At 42.7% G+C, this 13291-nt stretch overlaps 1 protein-coding gene across 1 annotated transcript; it reads right to left on the bottom strand.

Moving 5' to 3' along the window:
- Positions 1-9453: 9453 nt before the first annotated feature.
- LOC135887158 (olfactory receptor 14A16-like) lies at positions 9454-10389 on the bottom strand. The gene has a single exon (XM_065414937.1). It carries the CDS (start codon positions 10387-10389, stop codon positions 9454-9456), a length of 936 nt encoding a protein of 311 aa, XP_065271009.1.
- Positions 10390-13291: the final 2902 nt, after the last annotated feature.

Below are 13291 nucleotides of genomic sequence, written 5' to 3'. Positions count from 1 at the left end.
AGGAGTCCATACTCGAGGGATGGCTTCAAGTAGATTTTTAGCTCGGTCCTTACACTTTTTCCAGTATTCAGCATCAGGACCGGTGTCTGGCAAATTAGAGTGGCGCTCACTGACGGGCCAATTTGCTGCTGTGAGCCATTTTTTATATTCGCTAGGGGTTACAAGTAGCTTACACAGCTGCAGGAGGTCTGCCTCAGAGGGTTTATAGGTGTCGCACACTAACAAAATTTCCTCTGCGAATTTGGTAGGATTTTCCAGGGGCTTTGGAAAGCCTTTTACAATTGAAAGGAGCTTTGAGCGAGTCCAGGGTTTATAGCTCCAAGTGGAACCCCCTTCTTGGCCCCCAGTATGCAGGATTCGGAGGGGAGCCTGGACAGTTTTAGAGCTAGAGCACAAGTAACGGGCCCAATCCTTATTCAGGCTATCTTTGCACGTATAAGAAAAAGCAGAGGAGTCAGGCAGACTGGAGGGTTCTTTACAGGCCTGGTTCTTTACAGGTACTGGAAGAATGGGCCTGGGCGGCATTGGACGGTCCGGACTGGTCTGAACTGGTGACCTCTGAGAATTGTTCCTGAACTGAGGAGGCTGGTGATCGTCTATTGATCCGACGCAAGGCTGCCAAGCCAATTATTGCGTCTTTCTCATTGTTGTCCCCAGAATTTAACAAGGGGTTTTCTTCACCCTTTTTCACAATGAGATGAGTGTATGAAGGGGATTGGGATCGATCTGAGTCTGCTCAGAGAATGGGGTAAAAAGGAGCGCTCGGTCTGGTGGTGGGAGAGGAGGCTTTCAATAAAGCTTTTAACTTATCATTTGAATCTTTGAGAGAGGGAAGTTTTGATTTTGTCTACCTACGATTTGCCTCTTCCCACTACTGCATGAAACAATCAACCTCTCCTCTGGCCAATTTAGTTTTAGGTTGGCTGAGTTTGTCTTTTAAGACGTCCACTCAGTCTTTGTCCCAAGAGCCTAACAGTGACCACTGAGTTTTGGGATTTCCCTGAGTTAACCTAGACAATTTTTCCAGAAATTTACAGGAGTCCGAACCCTTCCTAAAATACATAAAATGAGCCGTAGTTCCTTTACGGAACTGTCCCGACTTAGACATCTGGTTACCCATACAGGAGGACTTTACACACCCCAATTACACAAGAAGGAAATTCGGGTTCGTCAGTGCGATGCCCGGTGCAACACACAAAAGGAGCCCACAGGCTACTGCCTCAATCGCCCTTGTTTTTACACCAAGGTTTTACCCAATGTGCGGTGCGGCTGCGATTGTGCAGATTTCACTCACTCAGACCGTGGGGACAGGAACCCCTTGGTTGGCCGATCCCCGGATGGAGACGGCACCCAGACTCAAACACTCCACAGGAGGACGGATAGACACAGAGACAGGACAGTCCTCAGTCCGGACAAAACACAGAAATAATTACCTGACCAGATTCCTGATGTCACATCCCGGGATCCCTACTAGAACAGAGGGGAAACAACAGGTTCGATGGCGTAGACTTCACTGTGGTCGTGCGCCCTTCCGTTCAGGAGGAAGACCGCTCGGGCCAAATTCCCAGGTGCCGGCTGCCACAGTCGTCCTACAAAAATGGTCAGGAATCACACGGCCCCAGTGAAGATGGTTGCCATCTCGGTGGAACCTGCAAATTGTCAAAGTTAGATTCAGGACTCACAATTTGTTAGACCACTCTGTTCATTAGCACAGCGCTCTGTTAATACATTCAGATAATGTGAGCACCATGCAAGACCCACAGTACCTTATTTTATACAGATAAAAAGGGCGCGAACTTAACAAGAGGACAAAGAAAGCAGAACTGACGAGTTTACCTGAGGCTAGACGTACATATTCAATTTCCTTACTAACTTTTACAGATCTCCAGCTAATGTTCCACCATTAGCTTAAGTGGACTCATTGTTTATGCCTTAATGTTCCTTTTCCTGACACCTGTATTTCAACATTCCCTATTTTTGCTTAAAGGTACATACAGCATTTCTTTAATCCATTCTATATTTACAATATAATTCATTCTACTTTCACAACACCAGTGAACATAAGATCAGAATCTATCTTTCCATACATCTACATATGCACCTACCTATCTGTCATAGGGATTTATAGGGCTACTGTCACCACACTATCTGAGCATGTTGCACACAATATCAACAGCCATATCTAAGTCACAGGTGGACTTCATGAAGTCTGTAGCTTTTCTCCTTTTTTGGGATAAAAATTGTGCCTGGGGTATGAGAGGTTTGGCTTGTGTGTTTGCTTGTTTCTTTTTCATTTTGTTTAATTTTGTTGATTCATTCGTTGACTTGTTTCTTTGTTCCAGGTGGCTTTCTTGGGGGAGGGAGGAGCTTTGGAGGGTGGAGTATGTTTGACTAAATGGTGGTATCCATTTATTTTGTCATCTATTCAATGTATCAATGTCATAATCACCTTGATGGGGTTTTCTGAGAGACCTGAAATTTTGCTTTCCCCATTGATGAAGAATTGAAAAAAAGTTTCTGCAGGTGTCTGTTCAAGTGATTATTTTAATGCTGATGGGATTTTATTGGTCATTTATGATGTGTTAGGGCACCTAGAGCCTTATATAACTGTATGTATTATTGTTATTTATTTATTTAAATTTATTAAAATAAATAAATACTGTATTGTTCTTCCTATGGTGGAAAGGTATTTGGAAGAGAAAGGTATTAAAATATTTCCTAAAGACAAACTAAGTCTGAATAATAAGGCCAAATTTTTATTCCACCAAACTACTGCAGTGATCGATCTGGAAGCGCTCATATTTTCTCTTATGTTGTGCTTTGTTCCTATTGTGGTAAATAAATCACACTTTGCATGGTCAAGACGTCTAGTCAATCAACTTACTACTGGTCACAGCTCCTGTGGGAAGAACTGCAGGTACCAAACACAGTTGGAGAAATCACTTTTGGTGCACAAGTTGCTATAGCCTGGGACCCAATTTGAGAGATGGAAAATCACATGATTCCACCCTAAAAGAGGGATAGGCACAAAGCTTAGACCAGAGGGTTTGAAGTAAGAGACCAGAGTGGGGAGAAGAGATTGAGCTAACCTTTTAATCATAACAATTGGGATATAGCCATTCACTTCAATGTGTAGCTTTGTATGTAGCCGTTTGTCTCTCATCCACACAAGTATCCAAATGTGCCTAGATCTCCAAAGCTGGTTGCTGTTATTATTATTAATTAATATTTATTAAACCATGTTTGTGCATGGTTGTGTGTACTACATATACAATAGATAAAATAAGATCATGTAGACAGATAGATAGATAGATAGATAGATAGATAGATAGATAGATAGATAGATAGATAGATAGATAGATAGATAGATAGATAGATAGATAGATAATGAAAAATCAATGCCAATTTATCGTGCCTCTTTTTCTGTCTATGACTGTTGATGTCCAGCTCATGATTTTCCTGTGACTATTTATTATTTGTTGTTATTTCTTTGAATATTTCTTACTCCATTACTCTTTTACAAGAACTTCATTACATGCACTGTCTGTGAGCTTTGAGCCATTTTAAATGAATACATTATAACATGCTCTGTTTCTTTGCCTTATTGGATACAATGAGTTTTCTTAAAAACAAAGCTACTCAGTTGGTCTAAATCACAGTTGTGATGGGTTGGATCACAGATACCCCCTTAGGAGCTGCCAACCAATGTGCCAAGACTACTTCTACCCCTGCTTTCCCTGCCAGCTCAGGGATCCAGCACCCTGTCATGCCGGAGCCAGACACTCCCATCTGCTCCAATAAAGACCCAGGGTCTGAATTACTTGCCCCAAAGCTGCAGGTTTACCTGAAAGCAGCTAACAGAAGTGTTCCTGTCTTTAACACTCAGTTGCCCAACTCCCAATGGGGTCTAAACCCAAATAAATCTGTTTTACCCTGTATAAAGCTTATACAGGGTTAACTCATAAATTGTTCCCCCTCTATAACAGTGATAGAGAGATATGCACAGCTGTTTGCCACCCCAGGTATTAATACATACTCTGAGTTAATTAATAAGTAAAAAGTGATTTTATTAAATACAGAAAGTAGGATTTAAGTGGTTTCAACTAGTAACAGACAGAACAAAGTAAGTCACCAAGCAAAATAAAATAAAATGTGAAAATCTATGTCTAATCAAACTGAATACAGATAAGATCCTTACCAGTTCCAGAATGCTCCCTTTTACAGACTAATCTCCTTTTAGCCTGGGTCCAGCAATCACCCATACTCCTTGCAGTCACTGCCTTTTGTTCCAGTTTCTTCCAAGTATTCTGGGAGGTGGGGAGGCTCTCTCTTTAGCCAGCTGAAGACAAAATGGAGGGGTCTCCCAGGGGTTTAAATAGACTTCCTCTTGTGGATCACAGGAGACCCCTTTCTCACCCCTATGCAAAGTCCAGCTCCAAGATGGAGTTTAGGAGTCACCTAGACAAGTCACATGTCCATGAATGACTCACAGTTTTTACAGGTAGCATCCATTGTTTACATGCTACTTGAACGTCCTCAAGTAGACTTCTTATGTGGATTGGAGCATTCCAAGATCCATTGTCCTTTAAGTGTTTCTTGATTAGGTACTTCATTTCAACATTCCTTTCTCCAGGAACTGACCAAATGCTCTACTAAGGTTATTTAGAAATCAAGCCAGTACACAGACAACATTCATAACTTCGAATACAAAAATGATACATTCATACAAATAGGATTAATACATTCAGTAGATCATAACCTTTGAGATATGTTACATGGCATATGTAGCATAAAACACATTCTAAGTATATTTCCATAAAGCCTTTTGGGAGGTACTGTCACAATGGTAGCTTCTTGTCCAAACACTCAATGATTATGAATTTAAAACTCAAACTCCTTTGAATATTCTGAACTAAGGCACTGATCTGGAAAAACATGTAAGCCAGTGCTTAACATTAAACATGAGAGAAGTCCTACTGAAGGCTTACGACTGAACTCATGCTTAAGTGCTTTTTTTCCCACTTTGGATTAGCGGGTATGGATGTGATTTGCAATTGGCCCTATGGTAATTAGACATCCAACTCCTATTGACTTTCAGTGGGAGTTCAGCACCCAGTTCCCTTGGGCCCCTTTGAAATATCCTATCCCAATTGGTTCAAGTTCACTGTTACCATGAACATTCAGGGCTGTATTGGTGGAATGACTCACCTGAGCCAAATTGATTTTAAAAGTTAAACTAATATTCATATAAACATGTTTTTATTGCTGTTGCTCAGTTCTTCAAATGATACAGGGTAAGAGCTGACTCAAGCTTCTGGGAGAGACAATCAAAACTGTAGCTCGAAGTTTCCTTTGGTGCAATGTTGTGCTATATATTTTAATAGTGATGCTCATTGAACACCAGGTTGTTATTATTTGCTGAGACGCTTGCGAAAATAGGTGGTCGTTCATTGACACTGGAATTGCCTTCTCATGCTACAGCCCAACTTTATTGACCTTCAGGATGTGCCCTGAGGCTTACTCATTCTTGCAAATTTTCCTTGAAGCAGTGGATTGAAGAGGTAGTATGACTGCATTAATTAGTTGAGGTGAGAGAATGTTATGGTGAATAGATGAGGAATGAATTTATCGGTGTGAGTGAAAAGTGTAGAAGTTGATTGCTGGATTAGGGACAAAAATTGTATAGATTGTGAATGGGTCAGGTGACTTCTAGTCTTCCTGTGATGCATTAAGTATTGGCTATTGCCCAAAGACACTACATATGCCAGTGGCAAATCAATGAGCCAAGGCTCATGGGAGTTAGGTGCCTAAAACCTTTGAGGACCTGGGCCTGAATCAAGTTCTTCTAAATTCCTTTCTAGTGCACTACCTTAGAATCCTTTGAAATTCCAGCCTAAATATGTCATTTGCATGTGCCATATGGTGTAATTTGGGGGAGGAGAACAAAAGTAACATTTGCAAATGTGGCTCAAAATAATTATTTCAAATATTGTCTTAATAATAACAAAGACATCACATTCAAACATTGATGGAGCCCTAAAATGACTGGAGTTGTAACACAACACACTCTTATGTTGTATGCACCAACTTTGAACTCATCCCTACATAACCCATCACAATGTTTGGTTGGCAACAAATGTCCATTTTGATGGCTATCACAATCTCCATGGAGAGAACATGAAGTGACTGGGACAAAGAGATTGAACTACCCCCTCCCACTTCTGAGATGGTCTCTTTGTCTCTGCTGAGGTTGCTCACAGAGGGTCAACTGGTCCCAATTTGGATGGATGGGCTGTCGGTGGGGTCTATCATGATATGTCCAAGGGGTTGAGACACACATCTTCCCTTTTCACAGAAGTGAGAAGGGGGGAGGACACAGAGCCACTGCAGCTAGATTTGAACAGATGACTTGGAGATGAAAGTAGGGATTTAATCTCTTATCTCCTGAGCTATCCCATGCCATAGTACTCTGCGCTGTCTGTAGCATTCACATGGAAATGGGGTGTGAACTGAGACCTCATTTCCTTTCAAATGTCCAGGGGCTCTAAGGCCAGGAATTGTCCTGTTCTCTAAAGATTGCAACACAATCAAGGCCCTGGCCCTGCCACTGCATTTAGGTTCTGCCTGCTGTGCAAAAGACATAACAGCAGCCCAGGGGTTCAGGTATTGATCGCAACCAAAGCAATCAGACTATTGGACCAAGTTGGGAATCCCCTATGAAATGCCTATGAGGGCCACAGAGATGTGATTATCTCCAGCAAGCATTAGCAGGGGAGTGAGTAGAGAACAGCTCAACAGAATCGGCGTAATGTATCCTGGGTACAAATTCACTGATTTCATGTAGAGGCACCAGGGTTGGGCTTGGCCCTGTGGAGAGACCTGTAACTGACTCTGCAGAATCCTGTGCAATTAGAGCAGAAACAAGGGGATGTGGGTTCTGCAGAATGTGGGGCAATACAATGGACTCTTGCTCCAGACTGTGAGCTGTCACAGGGATTTTCAGAGTGGCTTCTGGTAATTAACTGCCAAACGCCCATTGACCGCACAAGGGGAGTGCAGGCACCTGTTGCCCTTACACTCCTCTGCATATACCAGCCTTAAGACTCACAGATTTGTCATGTCCCCTTGTCTGCTGTTTTCTTTTGTATCACCCAAATAGGAAGAGGCCAGATCATAAGTCCAAGGGTCTGAAGTTTCACATTTTTCAGTAGAACACATAGAAGCCCAAGTAGCAGCTGTGTAATCTTCCCCTAAGTGCTACTCCCTGGAAATGTACCTCTCCCCTGCCCTGGAGGAACCTTTTTTCTATATGACAGGGGATTCCCCTCTCCATGCCCTTGGACCTCTCTATAGTAATGGAGTACAAGGGTGCAAATATATCCCTGGTGATGCTGGTCTTTGTACAGAACATATGTGTTCTACAAACTGCATTTTCAAAAAGGGCTCAATTTTCAACTATGCCCTGCTCCACTGACTGTCAGATACACATTTGATGGAATAAACTTTTGTCTTATACCCCCCTGGGACCAAATTGTTCCCTGTGATCTAGAGGTGAGATGGTCCCTCTCTCAGCTGAAATGGGAACAGTCATAGAATCATAGAATCATAGAATATCAGGGTTGGAAGGGACCTCAGGAGGTCAACTAGTACACCCCCCTGCTCAAAGCAGGACCGATACCCAACTGAATCATCCCAGCTAGGGCTTTGTCCAGCCTGACCTTAAAAACCTCTAAGGAAGGAGATTCCACCACCTCCCTAGGTAACCCATTCCAGTGCTTCACCACCCTCCTAGTGAAAAAGTTTTTTTTTCCTAATATCCAACCTAAATCTCCCCCACTGCAACTTGAGACCATTACTCCTTGTTCTGTCATCTGGTTCCACTGAGAACAGTCTAGCTCCATCCTCTTTGGAACCCCCTTTCAGGTAGTTGAAAGCAGCTATCAAATCCTCCCTTATTCTTTTCTTCTGCAGACTAAATAATCCTAGTTCCCTTAGCCTCTCCTCATAAGTCATGTGCTCCAGCCCCCTAATCATTTTTGTTGCACTCTGCTGGACTCTTTCCAATTTTTCCATATCCTTCTTGTAGTATGGGGCCCAAAACTGGACACAGTATTCCAGATGAGGCCTCACCAATGCAGAATAGAAGGGAATTATCATATCCCTCGATCTGCTGGCAATGCTCCTACTTATACAGCCCAAAATGCCATTAGCCTTCTTGGCAACAAGGGCACACTGTTGATTCATATCCAGCTTCTCATCCACTGTAACCCCTAGGTCCTTTTCTGCAGAACTGCTGCCTAGCTGCTCGGTCCCTAATCAGTAGCAGTGCATCGGATTCTTCCGTCCTAAGTGCAGGACTCTGCAACTGTCCTTGTTGAACCTCATCAGGTTTCTTTTGGCCCAATCCTCTAATCTGTCTAGGTCCCTCTGTATCCTATCCTTACCCTCCAGCATATCTACCACTTCTCCCAGTTTAGTGTCATGTGCAAACTTGCTGAGAGTGCAGTCCACACCATGCTCCAGATCATTAATGAAGATATTGAACAAAACCAGCCCTAGGATCGACCCTTGGGGCACTCCACTTGCTACCGGCTGCCAACTAGACATGGAGCCATTGATCACTACCTGTTGAGTCCGACGATCTAGCCAGCTTTCTATCCACCTTATAGTTCATTCATCCAGCCCATACTTCTTTAACTTGCTGGCAAGAATACTGTGGGAGACTGTATCAAAAGCTTTGCTAAAGTCAAGGAATAACACATCCATTGCTTTCCCCTCATCCACAGAGCCAGTTATCTTATCATAGAAGGCACCTGCAGAAACTTTTTTTCAATTCTTCATCAATGGGGAAAGCAAAACTTCAAGTGTCTCAGAAAACCCCATCAAAGAGATTATGACATTTACACCTTGAATAGATGGCAAATTAAATGGATACCACCATTTAGTCAAACATACTCCACCCTCCAAAGCTCCTACCCCCCCCAAAAGCCACCTGGAACAAAGAAACAAGTAAATGAATGAATCAACAAAATTAAACAAAATGAAAAAGAAACAAGCAAACACACAAGCCAAGCCTCTCATACCCCATCACAATTTTTATCCCAAAAAAGGAGAAGAGCCACAGACTTCTTGAAGTCTACCTGTGAGTTAGATATGGCTGTTGATATTGTGTGCAACATGCTCAGATAGTGCGGTGACAGAAGCCCTATAAATCCCAAAGACAAATATATAGGTGTCTATATAGATGTATGGAAAGATATTTAGATTCTGATCTTATGTACACTGGTGTAATCTTATACTAACTAATTTAACTTCAGTGGAGCTAGTCCACATTTTGTGATTTCATAAACAGATTGCACCCTATGTTCTCAAAGAGACAATTTTGTCATCAGTTGATTATATCTACAAAGAAACTCAGAATGAAATCACAGTCAAGGTGCAATGAGGGACATTTTAACTCTTGGTGAACAACCTCCACACAATTAGTTTCTTCAATGCAGCTTTGATCTCCTTGTTCCTCACGCTGTAGATGATCAGATTCATCACTGGAGGTACCAGGGAATAGAGAACACCCACCACGAGATCTAGACCTGATGCTGAGCTGGAGGTGGGTTTCAGGTAGGCAAAGATGCCAGTGAAAATTAACCAAGAGACCACAGTGAGGTGAGGGAGGCAGGTGGAGAAGGCTTTATACCAGCCCTGCTCAGAAGGGATTCTTAGCATGGTTTTGAAGATCTGAACATAAGACATAATTATAAAAACAAAGCAGTTTAAACCTAAAAATGCACCTAAGGCAATAGCCCCAACTTCACTGAGGTCTGAGTCAGAGCAGATGAGTTTGAGTAACTGGGGGATTTCACAGAAGGACTGGTTGATGACATTGGTCTGGCAGAAGGGTAACTTGAAGGTGCTCCCAGTGTGCAGGGCAGAGTAGACAATACTAGTAATCCAGGCACTGGTTGCCGTTTGAACACACGCTCTCCTATTCACAACTCTCTCATAGTGCAGTGGTTGGCAGATGGCGACATGTCGGTCGTATGCCATGATGGTGAGTAAGGCAAGATCAGTTCCAGTGAAGAAGAAAAAGAGAAAGACTTGGGTGACACATCCAGGATAAGAAATCACCCTGGTGTTCATGAGGGAATTGGCCATGGATTTGGGGATGGTGACGGAGATGGAGCCAAGATCTAGGATGGATAGGTTCAACAGGAAGAAGTACATGGGGGTGTGAAGATGGTGGTCGAGGGCTATGGCTGTGATGATGAGAAGATTTCCCATCAGGCCTGCCAGGTAAATCACCAGGAACACCACAAAGTGCAAAATCTGCAGCTCATGAACATCAGAGAATCCCAGGAGAAGGAATTTGGTCACAATGGTTCGGTTGGACATTTTCTTTCTCAGTTCATTGTGTGATGGCTGTGGAGGGAAGGACAAAAACAGTGGTGGAGATTACAGTGACAGTGGGAGTGACCCTGATTCCCTGCAGCAATATATCATGATGTGAGTGCCAACAATGCACAGCACTCATCACTTCTATTAACTAGGAGTGGTGTGTTATCACATGAATGTAAATTGGCACATCTCCCTTAAAGTCAATGGAGCTGCATCAGTTTGCACCATCTGAAGGTCTGGCTCAGGATGTGGCTTAATAAAATGCCATGTGAAGGATGGAGCAAAGTACTGTCCCAGTGCAACAATTCTAGCCAAGATGGATCCCCTCTTGCTACAAACAGAAAGCTCTGGACTTGGGCATGAAACTAAATTGCTAAAATGCCAACACTGCCTGATATCCACCTTTCATATAAATACGAGATGGACTTGGCATTATGTTTGACAGCTCGCCTGTAACGATTTCACTGCAACACCACATAGATGGCTGGCTGCCTGCAAACGTATTGATTTATGACACCAATTCCTGACTGCTTTTCCATCTGTGTGTTCTGATGGGCTAGCAGCATCATTCCTCTACCTGTCTGCTGTGTCATTTATCTCTGTCACTTTTTGGGTGTGCGGGTCAGTGGCCATCAGGAGAGTTGGGTTTTGTTCTTGGCTCTACCACTGAACTGCTCTGTGACGTTGGGCCAGTCACTTCCCCTCCCTATGCCTCTGTTTCCCCTCCATCCCTTTCTCTTCCTTCTCTTCTTGAACTCTGAGTTCTATGGGGGATGATCTGTGTCTTATTATGTGTATGTTAACTGCCCCTATTTACAGCATTTGGGTTTAGATAGCAGCACTGTAGGAGAAAGGATACGGCACTAGAGCAGAAATCTAGTTTCTAATCCCATTGACCTCCTCTATGTCCTTGGCAGGGATAAGAGAGACGGGCTTTGGCTGGGGGCTTCAATTCACTGTTCTCCATCTAAGGTGCTAGTATGTTTAATACCTATGCTCTTGGTTGCCAACTTTGCTGCTTACTCGGTTTTACCATTCAACAAGTATCCCTTTGAAAAAGAAATAAACACAATTGCAACAAAGTGACTGGGTTCAAATTGTACTATTATTGGACAATATCAATGTTCCCACCCCAGTTTAAATCGAAATTTCCAATCTGGGATATTCAGACATTTTCCGTTTAAATTATTTCAAAGGAAAACTGGATTTTAAACTGAGAAATTTTCCAAGGAAGTCTCTACTATTCTTGAAAAAAACCGATGTATTGGAAAAGACAAAACATTTTTTTTCTATTTCAGTGACAATGTTTCAATTTTAAGCAGTTTACATGAAATTGTCTGGTTCTCAATGAACAAAAACAAAAAAAGAAACTCTGAGCAGCTCTAAATGTTTGATTAAATTATATTAAAACTTTTGAAGAGTTCCAATTGTAACTCATAGTTCTATTATGAAATTTGCCCAGTATATTAATACCCAAAGATATTTAATTGCAAATAGCAAACTTACTGTGTTGTCTCTGTGGAATGTTCTCCAATTTGTGATGCATTTGACACCACCACCACCACGATTTTTCAATCATTGCCTGTTTGTGTACCTGTCAATAATGCCCCCATTACTGATTTATCCAGCTGCTGTTTCTCTGCCCCTTCACCATATTTCCTGAGATGCTGGGTTTTTCTGCAGTTCCCAGAAGACAGGGACCCACTACACAGATGGGCCTCCCTGCTCCCCTCCTCAGACAGGCTTGGCTGAGAGTTGAAGCCTCTCCAAGCTGTAAAACAAATCACAGCTTTTGCAGTCTTCAAACATGGGCACAACTCAGTATGTGCTTGTTCTGGGTTAAATAACTGAACCTGGAATCCAGGGCTGTGAGCCCACCTCTGGTCTCATCTCAGGAGCAAACCACACTGGCAACCTGCCCTAGCTGACCCTAACCCCACAGAAGGGGAACAGCACCTGCCCTGGATCTCACACAATTGCAGTATGCCTGGAAGGACCCTTGGCTAAAAACAAGGCAGGGCTGATGCCCTACAGGAGTTCCAAAGAGATTGCAGAATAGAATATTTATTTGTAACACAGACATCTGACCTACAATAGTTCAAAGCCCAGTGGCACTAGAACCCCAGCTGGCCTGGAATAGCCTGTTCCTTCATTAATGCCACATAATCAGCTTTGAGAGAGCAGAGATGTTTTTCTTATGTATATAATTACTGCAGACAACATGATAATAAAATAAAAGGCACATTAGGCTCCAGTGCAATGCTACATCACATCTTAAAAATGTTTAATTCACACCAGTTGCACGTATGTCCTAGAGACTGAAGAAATACAAAGGGTCAGATCTCAATCTGACGTATATCAATGTGTCTTCTTTGGAGTCAATTGAATCAAAATCCCTCCTGCCCCCAACTAGTGTAAATCTGCCTTAGTACCATTGGAGTCAATGACGTTATATCCCCAGTTGGTATACACAGGATAATGCTATGGAGCTATTCCAGTTGACATGATCTGAGTATCTGTACTGTACGGGGAGATCTTGGCAAACCAGTAACAGTGCCTGAATCACTATTGCTCATTGCTAACAGTAGCCAAGCCAGCAGGCCATACAAAACCACTATTGCTTATTGCTAAAAGTAGCCATGTCAGCAGGCCGTAAATTGGCCACCCAGCAGCCTTATCTTAACCAAGGCAGGAGGAGAGGGGGTTTTGGGTGCCACAGAAAGGGCAGCTTGACCCCGTGTCCTTCACGCGAAGAATGTTGAAATTGCTGATACATGTATTTTAGAAAAAACAGGAAGTTTGTCTATATGTGCCTCCAGGAATATGTCTGTCAGGGCATCAAGGCATGTATATTCTGAAAAAACACATCTGGTTAAATTGATGATCAGAAGGAAACATC

Source organism: Emys orbicularis, chromosome 12 (genome assembly GCF_028017835.1).
Source record: "Emys orbicularis isolate rEmyOrb1 chromosome 12, rEmyOrb1.hap1, whole genome shotgun sequence".
Lineage (NCBI taxonomy): Eukaryota > Metazoa > Chordata > Testudines > Emydidae > Emys > Emys orbicularis.
Note: the sequence above shows the minus strand (reverse complement) of the source record. Positions and strands in the feature narration are given on the sequence as shown.

Bases quoted from the DNA above. Each gene is read 5' to 3' on its own strand.
- LOC135887158 (XM_065414937.1), bottom strand. From the start codon at position 10,389: ATGTCCAACCGAACCATTGTGACCAAATTCCTTCTCCTGGGATTCTCT.